We start from the raw sequence: 12641 nt of genomic DNA on the forward strand, positions 1-12641 counted from the left end.
TACACGTGTTATGTTCTGTTACTTCGGATCCAACAACGTTGCATTGTTCTCCTCATTCGTGATGGTATCTCTACGCAGGCGTTGTCCCATCAATATATAAGATATCACGTGTCTCGGTACCCAACAGTCCCGGCCCAGGTTGGGCCCTCTGAACGTCGCCGCCACCGCCTGTGTGAGCCATTGGAGCTGAGCTGCTAGATAATATCGTTCAAAGTCCGGCACTGCCCAACCCCTGCCTCCCTCGGATTTGAGAAATGGTTCATAACCAGATCCTCCGACAAAAAGCTTATGTCAGACATATATGCCTTTTTTATTACGCCCACACAGGAAAATACTAGCGCAGCGCAGATGGGAGACAGAGTCCACACAAGAATTTTCCCCTAAAGATTGGCAAGACATTGTACACAGGGCCACAGCATCTTCTTGTAGTACGGCAGGCAAGGAGATGTTCCTCAAAACAGCGCATTACAGGTACTATACCCCAGAAAGGGTGGCGCGCTGGAAACGGGGGGCAGACGCTACTGCTGGCGCCACTGCGGCCAGATAGGTACCTTGACCCATCTATTGTGGGAGTGCCCCAAGATACAGCTCTTCTGGGAATCTATACTTCCTGACATTAATAACACCTTGGACACCAACCTACCACGATTTCCAAGTTACATTTTACTAGGTCTCCCAAACGCCTTAACATACCCCTTGAACTCATGTAGGGGAAGAGCCATTACACTAGCGTTTGGGGCGGCCAAACAGGTGATACTGATTAGGTGGGGTAAGGAGGGTTTTCCCACCTGGTTGGATTGGTTACATAAATTAGGGGAGGTGGTAGGAACTGAGAAGATTACAGCCAGCATATCTCAGTCTTTCCCGCTTCGATAAAATCTAGAAGCCCAAACTGGAGTTTTTATCTACTGAATTTAACGAGCTTCCATGCCCTTTGTACCTACGTGTACTTGAACTTACTAGAGATCCCCCCCCCCCCTCCCCAAGACCCGACGACATCTTATGGGGGCTTTTGAGCCTTCTTCTCTGGTGGGTGGGCTACAGTCCCGGTCCCTTACCGGTGTTATCTGAGCAACTGGTGTGTATCCTGAGCTGGAAAAAAGACTGGATACTGAACTGGGGTATGGGTGTGGGATCAGCGGGGAGGAATGGTATGTGTGCAGACGGGAGAGGGGTGAGTAGGGCCTCTGTCGGTGTGCAAAGCTATTCTGGCGGCAGGTGGCATTATGGTTAAAGTAAGTGGTTCTCCCATAGTTGTATCCAATTTGATTACTTTCAGCTGAATCTTCACAGGATCTCACAATACATTATCACTTTCTCCATGCATGTTGGGCTCAGTTCTCAATTCTGGGATCTTCACTGCAGCAATGCATCCGAGATGTGCTAGCTGGGCCCCCAAGAATGCTCTACGTAAGCAACAACATCCTCCTTTATGCTGGCACCTAAGAAGAGCACAACGATTGCCTAAAAGCTCTCCTAACTAGAATCAAAGACAAGGGTTACTCGTTCACAAGAGCAAATGTGGGCTTCTGAAACAAAGCATTGTTTTCTTTAAGTATCCCTTCAAAGCTGAAATGGTATCCCCTTATTTGAAGAAGGCGTATGATTTCAAGGAGGCAACTGTCCCCAAAAACGTCACAGAGGTACGAAGTTCCTGGGAATGCTCACGTACTCTGTGCAGTTCATTCCTAATATGACTAATCTTACTAACCCACTACAAATCTCCTTAAAGCAGAAACCCTGTGGACCTGGGAGCTTGAACAAGCTTTCAAAAACACCCAAAAAGTTCTATCTGCAACAATGAGGTACTGCAATCTAAACCTCCCCACCAAACTTCTTGTTGATGCCAGCTTCACTGGGGTGTGTGCTGCACTGCTACAGTTGCAGAAAACAGGACAATGGGAGCCAGTAGCCTAAGACAGCAGAGCTCTGACTGAGACAGAGCAGAGATAGTCCCTTATCAAAAAAGAGGTAATTGTCATTATGTGGGGTTGTTGACATTTCATAGTCTATCTCTACAGAAAGCAGTTTCAAGTGAGAACGGACCACAAACCAATCATTCCCCTGTTTAGAGTAACTGTGCCATAACCTCCACCTCGCAACAAGAAGTGGATATTGCAGCTTCAACAGTACAAGTTTGAAGTTTTATATCACCCAGGTCAAGAGAAGCAGGTGGACTACTTATCCAGACACCCAAGAGACTTCAGCAATGAAGTGAACCAGGCAGAAGAGGCAGAGGAGAATTTTAGTCATTGAGGAGGCAAAGCCCCATCTGATAACGCATCTAGCGATGATGGCTCCCCAAGAGGATGAATGATTAGAACGAGTTAAGCAGGCAGTACTCTCGAATGGATGGAGATCACTCATAGCCACAGGTCCATACCAGACACCTGAAGCCCAAATGTGGTTACAAGCATTCTACTGAGAGCAAGATGCTCTGTCTTTAGTGGGTGAATGGCACTCCTCAATTGGAGGTGCTCTACCAGACGAGAACTCTGATTTCACATATTCCGGATTTGGCACACAGTTGACACCTAAGAATTAAAAAAAAAAGAAGATGAGAATCACTTCCAGGTGTGCTTACCCCTAAATTAAATCTGAAGTTGAATAGGATGTTGCCTCCTGCCTGTTATGACCAGGGACTGGATCCCCTGATCCTCCCACTTCCATCATCTCAGTAGTCACAAAATAGCCCGTGGCTCTGAGTTTGCACGGATGTCACAAGTTTGCCTGACGAGCAACATTTTCTAGTTGCTGTAGATGATTTTAGTAGGTACCCGGAACACAAGTTTGTGCCATCTACAGCAGGGAAGGCTGCTATACTTAAAATGGAGAAGATGTTTGCAATGCGCTTTTCCCTACAAAATCCATACTGATAATGGATCACCTTTTCATAGTAATGATTTTAGCCGGTTCCTTAGATGCCTGAACATTAAGCATAGGAGAATAATCCCATGATGGCCTCAAGCTAACAGCGAAGTCGACAGATTTATGCACACACTTAACAAAACCATCTGAATGACAAAGCTAGTCTTGAATTGGCTGCATAGAAGTTCCTGAGGGACTATTACACTTAAACATCACAAAATATGTGCCTATTCACCTGGTATTTGGGAGACAACCTTTTGATGCCATTCCATGCCACTCAATGTGGACCTTTGAAGAAGTAGATGCAGCAGGCGTCAAGGAACGAATAGAAGAAGCAAACTGACGAGTGAGTCACAGGAGAATAGCCAAGGACAAGACCAAAGAATTGGGGATCTCTTGTTGAGAATCAAGATGGAAAGCAGTGAATTGAAACCATCCTTTGGACCCTGCTCTAAGGACAGTGACTCAAGTAAAAGAAACTATGGTGTCAACATCCAGAGGAAACACTCAAGTCACCAGCAAAGTTTCCTGGTACAAGAAACTCCGTCAAGTGCCATTGTGGATTGAGAATACCTCATCAGATCGGCCTGATGAACGAGAAAAGTGGACATTTGATAGTAACAGTCAGGATGTCCCTGATGAGCAAAGCACAATGTCGAACAATACTCAGCTTGACTTTTCCAAGCTGTCACAGAGAGTGAGCCGCCCCTCGGTGATCCACTCCTGTCATGGCAGTCCTCTATCTGCACCTAAACCACATCTTGACATATTGCCAAGACTTTGTGGCTTGATTATTTAACTTCAAGTTGTGTTACTGTTGGAACGCTGAACCAATGATCCCTGTTCGACAATCAAATGGTCCATGTTTGCCCCTTTGAGGTGAGTGTTTGTTTCCTACAAAAGTGTTGGAGGATTTTGTGTATATGAACCCACTCATCTCCTGGCGTGGAGCGAGGTGACCCCTGTGCCTAACCTAATAATGGGCTCGCCCACCTAATCGTCAGCATAGGAGATAAGTAAAGGTGTGGATGGCACAAAAATGAGTTACATGCCATATGCCGTAAGCCTTAGAACTTGGGTGCATATGATTGTACCACGCTGTACCTGGGGCCGGGGGGATGGGGTGTAGGGTGGAGATACCTGATGAAGTGTCACTTAGTGCCATGCCAATTACAACAGACAAGGCCTCACTCAGACCTGCTTTGTGAGCAGATGCTGTTATGCATCTTTAGAAAAACACTGCTTACTCCCTCAGTGCAGATCATAACGCTCTAAGACTGTACTTTAGACTGCATCACAGAGAACTTGCTCCCACTTAAAGTATTAGCTTCTACTCACAACGTACATCTAAAACATCAAAAAAGCACAATATTATACTACAGAACACCCCTTTTCCGCTCCCGCCGACTACTTTCAAACGCATATCACAGGAAATGCGGACGGTGCTATGGGAGAGGGGGACGCAGAGAATTGTGCTGCATAAGCTGCACAGGCGCGTATATGATGGAGGTATAGCGGTGCCGAACGTTCAGCTATACTACTGGGCCTCTCAACTGCAAGTCATTAACGACTGGGTGTATGCGGGCGGGAGGAACCGACCTATAGAGTGGACAGAGCTGTCATGCCCAAGGGGAATTGTGAAACCCTCTTGTACTCCTGTCGATTGCGACCAGAGTGGCCAGAGCACACGAAAGTGGTGATTCAGTGCTGGAAGGAAGCCAACAATCTGCTGGGCTGGGCAGGGAAACTGACAGAGAAGACTCCACTGTGGGTGGGTGATCCTTTGAGGGAAGTAGCCGCGCTGTCGGGTTTTAAGGGATGGCAATTGATTGGGGTGGAATACCTAGGGGATGTGTGGAAGGGGGACTCTCCTCGCACGTTTGAATATCTCCAAAAAGAGTACGACTTACATGACTCACAACGATTCTAGTAACTGCGACTCTTGCATGCTCTGCGCGCACACATTCCTAGTGGGGCTTCCATACCAGACTGTTCCCCGTTAGAAGACAGTGTGCTGCTAGATCCTATTCCGGGCAAGCCAACATCCACGATCTATCGTAAACTGATCAACAATGCGCCTGATCCACTGACTGCCCTCAGGGAAGCATGGGTTAAATACCTGGGGGACATAGATGAAAAGGACTGGCAGGAGGTGGTCTAGAGAGTCCTAGAGAGGTCGCCATGCGTGCCAGATTCTGTCTTGTGCAGCTCAAAATCCTCCATCGCACATACTACCCACGTACTCACCTGTTCACATGGGGCAGGGCACTCACGGCGCTGTGCGCAAGGGGTTGCGGGGAGGAAGGGACTTTATACACATACTGTGGAGCTGCCCTGAGGTATCCCGGTTCTGGAGGGGAGTCACATAGACTATGTCGGAGTTGGTGGGGAAGCCTGTGCCACTAGACCCGAAATGGCTTCTATTAATGATCAGGGGTGAGGCAGATTGGCCCAGATATGTGGGTTTATGGTTGGCTCTTTCGGCGGGCGTGGCGAAGCGCAATATAGCAAGAAATTGGGGGGGCGCCCTCACCCCCGCAGGTGGAGGAATGGAAGCGGGACCTCGATTGGTGCCAGATAGTTGAGGAAACAGTGTATAGAAGTAGGGGGGGTGCCAAAAAATTGAAGAAAGTGTGGTCGGCGTGGAGGAGGGCTGGGAGTGGAGGATTAACACTGTGATGGGGGCCACCACATCTGATAGCTCTATCTTGGACGGGATCGTCTCCGATTCTTTGTGTTTGTTACCTAATGTACTTGTGGAAATTGCAACTGTATGGCATGGTTTCTCAAGCTTTGTTAATAAAATAGAGTTTACTGTTTTTTTTTTTTTAAAGCACAATATATGTATTTATGGTTCAGACTCTGACTAAATATTTTAAAATGTGCAAATTGTTTACTTGCAAGTATAAAGATTATAAAAAATAACTACAATATTGCTTCAACAAACTCTCTGTACTTTAAAAAAATATATAGTAAGGGCTCATGAAAATCGCATAATTTTCATTTGTGTAGTTCTGGGAAATTTTGGGACAATTATGTGAAATGTGTCCAGCTTGGACATGAAGGCGCATTTAGCACAAAAAAATTGTGCAAATAACACAATTGTAGCACACAGCAGCGACACTTTTTTGCTTGGAACGATGTGTAATTGCGTGACATAGTGTAATTTCAGGAATTTTATGTAAAAAGTGTAATACAAAATTCTGGGAGATTACACCAAAATAACAGAAATTTACCCTGGCCTAAAAAACAAATTCTGTCCCACACCACTATCTGCCATGGAACTCCTCGTTGACCTCAATATCCTCATAATGTACAATAAAGTGTACATTTTCCCAGATATAATAATAATTATCAAACCATGGTATGCTGTTAAGCTGTATCAGAAAATCCAGTACATGTTTGAATACTTTAGAAATGTAGTTGAGGCAACCCTTTTTTGCACCAAACAAAATACTTATACCTGGCTTGGCAGTTCAGGCTGGACTGTTCCCAGACTGCTTTTCATATGGCTGGGTCCAAACTGGGGTGGCGTGGTGAGCAAAAGAACGAAGGATTAAACTCAGATCTTTGTGACTGGGGGGGAATGTTTGCATTGTTCAGAATTCCGTCCATCATTTGTTCCTTTTGCTTTTGTTGCCTAAGTGGGAAGGGTATGCCCAGACGTGGGTCCGTGCTCACTGCGCCACTGGATTCAAGCTTGTCTGGCTGATGAGGGGTGATGCCCTGAAACTGGTCCCAGGATGCTTGTTTCCGGTCCAGGGAGGACCTGGCTTGGCAGTTCGGGCTGGACTGTTCCCATAAGGGACAGGGTCAAGACTGATTTGTATATGGCTGGGTCTAAACTAGGGTGGCGTGGTGAGCAAAAGAACGATCGATTAAACTCAGATCTTTGTGACTGGGGGTGAATGTTTGCATTGTCCAGCATTCCGCCCATCATTTGTTGCTTTTGCTTGAGTCTAGATGGAAGCAACTCTCATCACGGTTGGACAATATTTCTGGACTCATGAGATGGATAGCAGTGAGGGAGAACTTGTATGGGAACAGTGTGATAGTTTTGAACAACATGGGTTTTTTAGTCATCTTAAATGTCTGCAATGGCCAGAATAGTGACTAGATATTTTGGAGTTCCTCACTAGGGTATCGGCTCTCTATCTAGGTGGAGTAGGCTCTGTAGGTCATGGCCTGGTGAGTGCACCCAGAGGGGTGGAGTAGGCAGAAGTGGAGCCACAGGTTATGGCAGTGGGGGGGGGGGGGGGCGAGGGGCTGGAGCAACAGGAGAAACAAGTGTAGTAGAAGCTGGATTTGTGACTTTGTCTTCATGATCGTGTTTTGGAGGTTGTGACGTCTGATGAGAAAGGCACTAAAGACGTAGATTTGCAAGTTGCATACGAGGCCATGAAATGTAGAGTCTGAGGAATTCAGTAACCTTCTCTTCAGTTTGTGCACCCATGCCATTGAACGGAGTAGATATCTGCTTGATGTGCTGTCCTTCAATGCAGGACATTTCAACGTCTTCTTTGATGCTATCGTCAACATCACTGTATTGATTACAAACCGACCATGAACTATATCTATGTTGCAGCCGTACTGGTCCTTGAGATTGCAGAAATAGATGTCGACAGTGTGCATCCACATTTTTCACATCAAGACTTTCCCTTGGTTCTCCTCCTTGGGTAGTCTCTGGAAATATTAGTGTGAGCTCTGGTAGAGGGAGGACCTTGTCCTGACCCCTCAGACATTCTGTTGCCGACTCTTGTCCTCTCCACTGGATTTCCTGAAGGCCATGAAGTAGGATTTACTCCATGTCTCTGAAAAGTCCTACTGGACATTTCTTGACATAAAGGGCAGTCTTATGTAGATGAGAATCCGTGGGGCACGATACAGCCATGGTGTGAGACTGTTTGTACCTTCTTTCTACCACAGGAAGGACATTTCACAAAAGAAATGACATTTTGTGAAGACAAAGGAGCAAGGTGGAGAAACAGGAGCAAATGAGCAATGAACTCGCTACCTGAAAAGATGTTAAGTGGAGTTGGATTCTGAAGGTTTGGAAAGGTTTCCAAGTAAAAAATAAAGAAAGAAAAAAGTCGAAAAGGTTGAGATCTGTGCTCCGGTATCCTGTTACGAGGATCTGAAAAAAAGAACAGCGCTAACTGCCATTGGCGTGGCATGATGGCATACTCGCGAGGTTGCTACCTCTTGAAGGAGCAAATTTGGTTTTACAGTCTCTAGGCTGCAGCCTGTCTAGCTATGTTGCTTTGTTTTTTCTCTCTTTTACTTTAAAGATAATTGTGTTTTTCTAACATTGTAGTGTTTTTAATTTATAAAATGGCTTCTTTTTCAATAAAAAAAAGTGTGATTGTACAAAACAGCCTGCAATACGGTTTTGAAAAGGTGTTTCTTTTAAAACTGTTTTTGTAAATAAAAGTATTATGTATAAACATTTTGTAAAAAGTGTTCCTCAATACTACACATGGGCGGGACCGTTCAGGGGTAATGCATTTAACAAAGATTCCCCTGGAGCAGAGCTAGTACTGCAGATAAGTAATTGATAAGTAAAGCCTTTGCATGTCTATGCAGTGGCAGTTCATTGTACAGAACTGCAAACTATTTGCCTGTCAGCTTGTCAAATTCAATGTATTATAACACCCAACAACTTTGCATAATAGCACTGTCTACCTTGAGTATCATCGCAGCTTGCTAATTACTATTTTTATTTTTAATGTCCCATATGCATTTTTCACACTTCTTTTTATTCTGTAGCATATCCATCAGAGATTGGAAGCATCGGTGAGAACGAGTCCAATACATGCTCACTGAAGATACAGCAAGGAATCTACAAGAGTGAGACAAGCCTCAGCTGCACTGATTGTGGGAAGAGATTCAGTGGAAAGACAAATCTTCTAACGCACCAACAAATACACACAGGGGTACGGCCATATCAATGCACTGAATGTGAGAAGAGCTTTAATCAGAAGGGAAATCTTGTAACCCATCTTAGAATCCACACAGGGGTGAAACCTTTTCACTGTACAATGTGTGAGAAGAGCTTTAATCAGAAGGGAAATCTTCTAACCCATCTAAGAATCCACACAGGGGGGAAGCCTTTTCACTGCACAGTATGTGAGAAGAGCTTTACACAAAAGCATGTACTTCTAATGCACCAAAGCACACACACCGGTGTGAGACCTTTTCAGTGCACTGAGTGTGATAAGAGATTTATTCGCAAGAATAATCTTAAAGAGCATCAAATAATCCACAGAGGGGAGAGGGCCTTTCACTGCAATGTGTGTGAGAAGAGTTTTACTTATAAGCAAAATCTTATAGCACACCAAAGAATACATACAGGAGTGAGACCCTTCCAGTGCACAGAGTGCAAGAAGAGCTTTACACGTAAAAGATATCTTCTCAATCACCAAAAAAGCCACACAAGTGAAAGCCATTCCATGAACACTCTGAAGACAAAGGAGCTTTCCCTGCATTGAGAGTGAGACAAGCTTTACTCTAAAGAGTAATTTGGTAAAGTACCAGATAATCTACTGTAAAGGTGAAGCTCTTTGCACGCAATGTGAAAGGCACTTTCTTTACAACTCAGGGCTTAAACATCAGCAATGTTTACATATAGGCCGAAGGCCCTTTCAGTGCAGAGAGTGTGGAAAAGACTTTGCTTGAAAACAAAATGTTCGAATATGTCAAAAATCCAGATATGTGAGGCCCCTTCATTGCAAGGAGTGTGGGAAACTGTTCACTCAAAAGATAAATGAGACCATGTCAATGACCAGGGTCTGGAAAGAGATTTATTCAACAAACAAAATCTTAACATTCTTGAAAGTTTTCACACTGCAGTAAGGCATTTCCACTGCACAGCGGGCGAGGAGAACTTTAGACAGAAATAAATACTTAACGTCACTGAAGAGCACACCCAAGTCCTAAACAGTTATTCTGTGACTAAATGAGTCCATGTTCAGGAACATGCAATAGCTAACGCTATCTAGAAAACAAAAGATTGTTTTAGCCTGTTCTTAGAAAACCTTAAATAATTTGCAAGCTTAATGTCCAAAATATGTTTTTTCCAAAGCTGTGCCCCACAAACCTGAAGCAGCTTTTTCCTACAGAATAATTGAATTAATTTGTCACACTGCCCATGTCATGTATCTACTTGCACAGTAGATCAGTTTTTTGTGACAGTTGGCAAGAATGGCTGTAAGAAGATTTAACATCCATATGAAGAAGCATTTTTCTAATCTGGTGAGCCAAGGCTGAATGGCGCAGCGGGGATCCCTGCAACTTGATCTCGACCTATCTAAAGTGGGCCATGACTCTCCTTCACCACACGTCCTTTTTCATTGGTCTTTAGAAGTTCCATCTCACTCCTACTAGGAGGCTGAGTTGCATTAACCATTTCTGGAATATTTTTACATCCTCCTTGGGAGACTTTGCTTCATCTCATAGGTTTTCAGACACTGTCAATATCATTCATATATTTCTGTATCAGATTCCAAGCAATCGTCTTTAGGTTCTTCGCCTGTTGGGCTTTAGCACCTGGTTCATCCTGGTGGTGCCGCATGCCAGACGGTAGACAAGGGGTCTACAGCTTCAAGGGTGTGTTTCACCTTGAATACAGAACTTATATTTTGTCATCCTAGATTACATTGGTGGATGTATCCCTCCAGTTTTTTGTAGTTAACCTTTAAGTCCATCACAGTTCAGGTCACTATTTTTATGGCTGCCTCCTTGCGGAGATGCTCATCTGGGGGAGATGATTGTGTGAGGCCTTCCGTCCACACCAGTGCAGCAGCTGCACATCAGCGTTCCGAGTTGTGGGTAGTATGTCCTTCTCTGAAGTCCTTTCTACTATCCAGTTTTTGAGAATGGTGTTCAGATCATTTTTGACACCACCATAAATGTCCATTATAAGAATTGACGGAGCCGTGTAGGTTCTTGGACCCAGTATTAGGTGTTGTTTGGTAGTGGGTTTCGTGACTGCATTTTCCCTATTGGTGGCCCATCTACTGGGCACTCTAAAGAGTGGATCCCTTGGATCAGCTCTCATTGGAGCGTCAGGAATGAGAGCAGCGTCCTGATATGAAAGACATAATCTTTATTAGAAAGGGATGTCCCTCTGTAAATCTTTTTGCTGCAGATCTGAACAAGAAGTGCTCTCTGTTCTGTGCTCAGAATCTCTCCCTGGGAGAAACTTTCAGGATCATCAGGGCATAGGGCCTGGTATGTACATTCTCTTCTAACCCTATGCACTGAAAGGTTCTTCAGAATGTTCAAAGTATTAACCATAGCTGATTCTCGACATTCTGTACTGGACGAGGAGGATTTGCGATGCTACTCTGTTCGAACTCTACATTTGGCCTTCTTTTCCCCTACCAAACAGAACAGATCTGCTTTTGCAACAGAATGGTTGGGTCCTCCACTTAAATCCTCAGGCACTTCATCTTGGTGTATGGAGACTGAGCAGTACCATCTAGAGGCCTTTTGTTTGCCTCCTCAGGTAACTGACATCTTGGCTGTCTAGACACATAATCCCATGTCTGCCATTGGTCCAAATTTGTAGTTGGTGTGAGTTTGCAGGGTTTGGGTCTCTTTGAATCTTGCCTTTTTTACACGTTTTACAGTAGCAACTGCCAAGCCTTGTTGAACAAAGTGATGGGGTATCTGGTTGCTCTGTTAGTCTTCATATGGCTTCCGTGTTCAGGTTGCTGTGGGGTGCGTGTCTTAAAAGGTGTATTGTGCTTGTTTCCTCCAGCACTTTTTGGTTAGGTTGAGACTGTAACCTGGTGTTCAGTTCACCTGCTTACCCTCAATACTGTATTTTAAGTGCTGATCACTTTGAGCCATATTGTCTATGAACTACAGGCATATCAGTCTGGCTACCATTCTGTGTTTTCTAGCCCGATAAGCTGGTTTTACACACATGCCTATTCTTTATGCCCAAAGGTAAGTCTACCTCGAACATGGTCTATAGCCCTTTCTTCTTTTCTTTCCTCCTCTTCACCCTTCCAAGAAAAGATTTTAAACAGAGTGGACCCCAGGCGTGCTTTCTCCTTCTACATTGACTGTACAAGATAGGACTTTATGCATGTTCATCTCTTTGTGGGCTTTGCTGAGTCCCATTGGGTTACCCATTGCATAAAGATCTGTTATACCTTATCTAAGAAAGACCCTTCCATTATCATCTATGTGCATTAATTGAGGGCCATGGTGGCTTCTCCAGAAATATAAATATTATTAATGTGAAACATCTGTAGGAAGATATACTAATCACCAGAAATATTGCTACCTGCTAGGTAAGTAACTTATTTTGTCAAACCAAAATCTAAATGTTTTGATTTCAGACTATATTTTTTTAAACATCAAAATAACACCCATATACTTGTAAACCGTTACTCCCAGCTTGGTTGCAGCATGCTGTGGACCAGCATCAGAAGATTTGTTTTTCCAGCATTAAAAGCCAGCCACTTAAGTTGCATTCTCCACATCCTATTCAGTTCACCACTGAGTGGGAGCAATAGTTGGGTATACTCACCGCAGATATGAAAACCCACTCCTCTGCTAGCACAAAATCCTGGAGGGGATTCATCTACACATTGAAGAATCAAGTCAGAATAACACTTGGAGAAGGTCAACAGACTCTCTCAGTGTGGAGCCAAAACTTTCACTGCAGCTGGGAGATTCTCCAGCCTAAGGAAGACCTAATTTAGTCTGATCAGCAGGATTATACAGGAGCAGTTTCCTGCCATCAGTGTAGGAGAGTGACG

General features: G+C 44.4%; 1 protein-coding gene across 1 annotated transcript in view; it reads left to right on the forward strand.

Moving 5' to 3' along the window:
• The window catches only part of LOC146799985 (uncharacterized), a 318891-nt gene that overhangs the window by 75281 nt on the left and 230969 nt on the right, over positions 1-12641 (forward strand). Inside the window, 1 exon segment of the mRNA XM_085623698.1 lies at positions 8635-9349. Within this exon segment, the coding sequence (XP_085479824.1) occupies positions 8635-9349 (715 nt within the window).

Source organism: Triturus cristatus, chromosome 8 (assembly GCF_964204655.1).
Source record: "Triturus cristatus chromosome 8, aTriCri1.1, whole genome shotgun sequence".
NCBI lineage: Eukaryota > Metazoa > Chordata > Amphibia > Caudata > Salamandridae > Triturus > Triturus cristatus.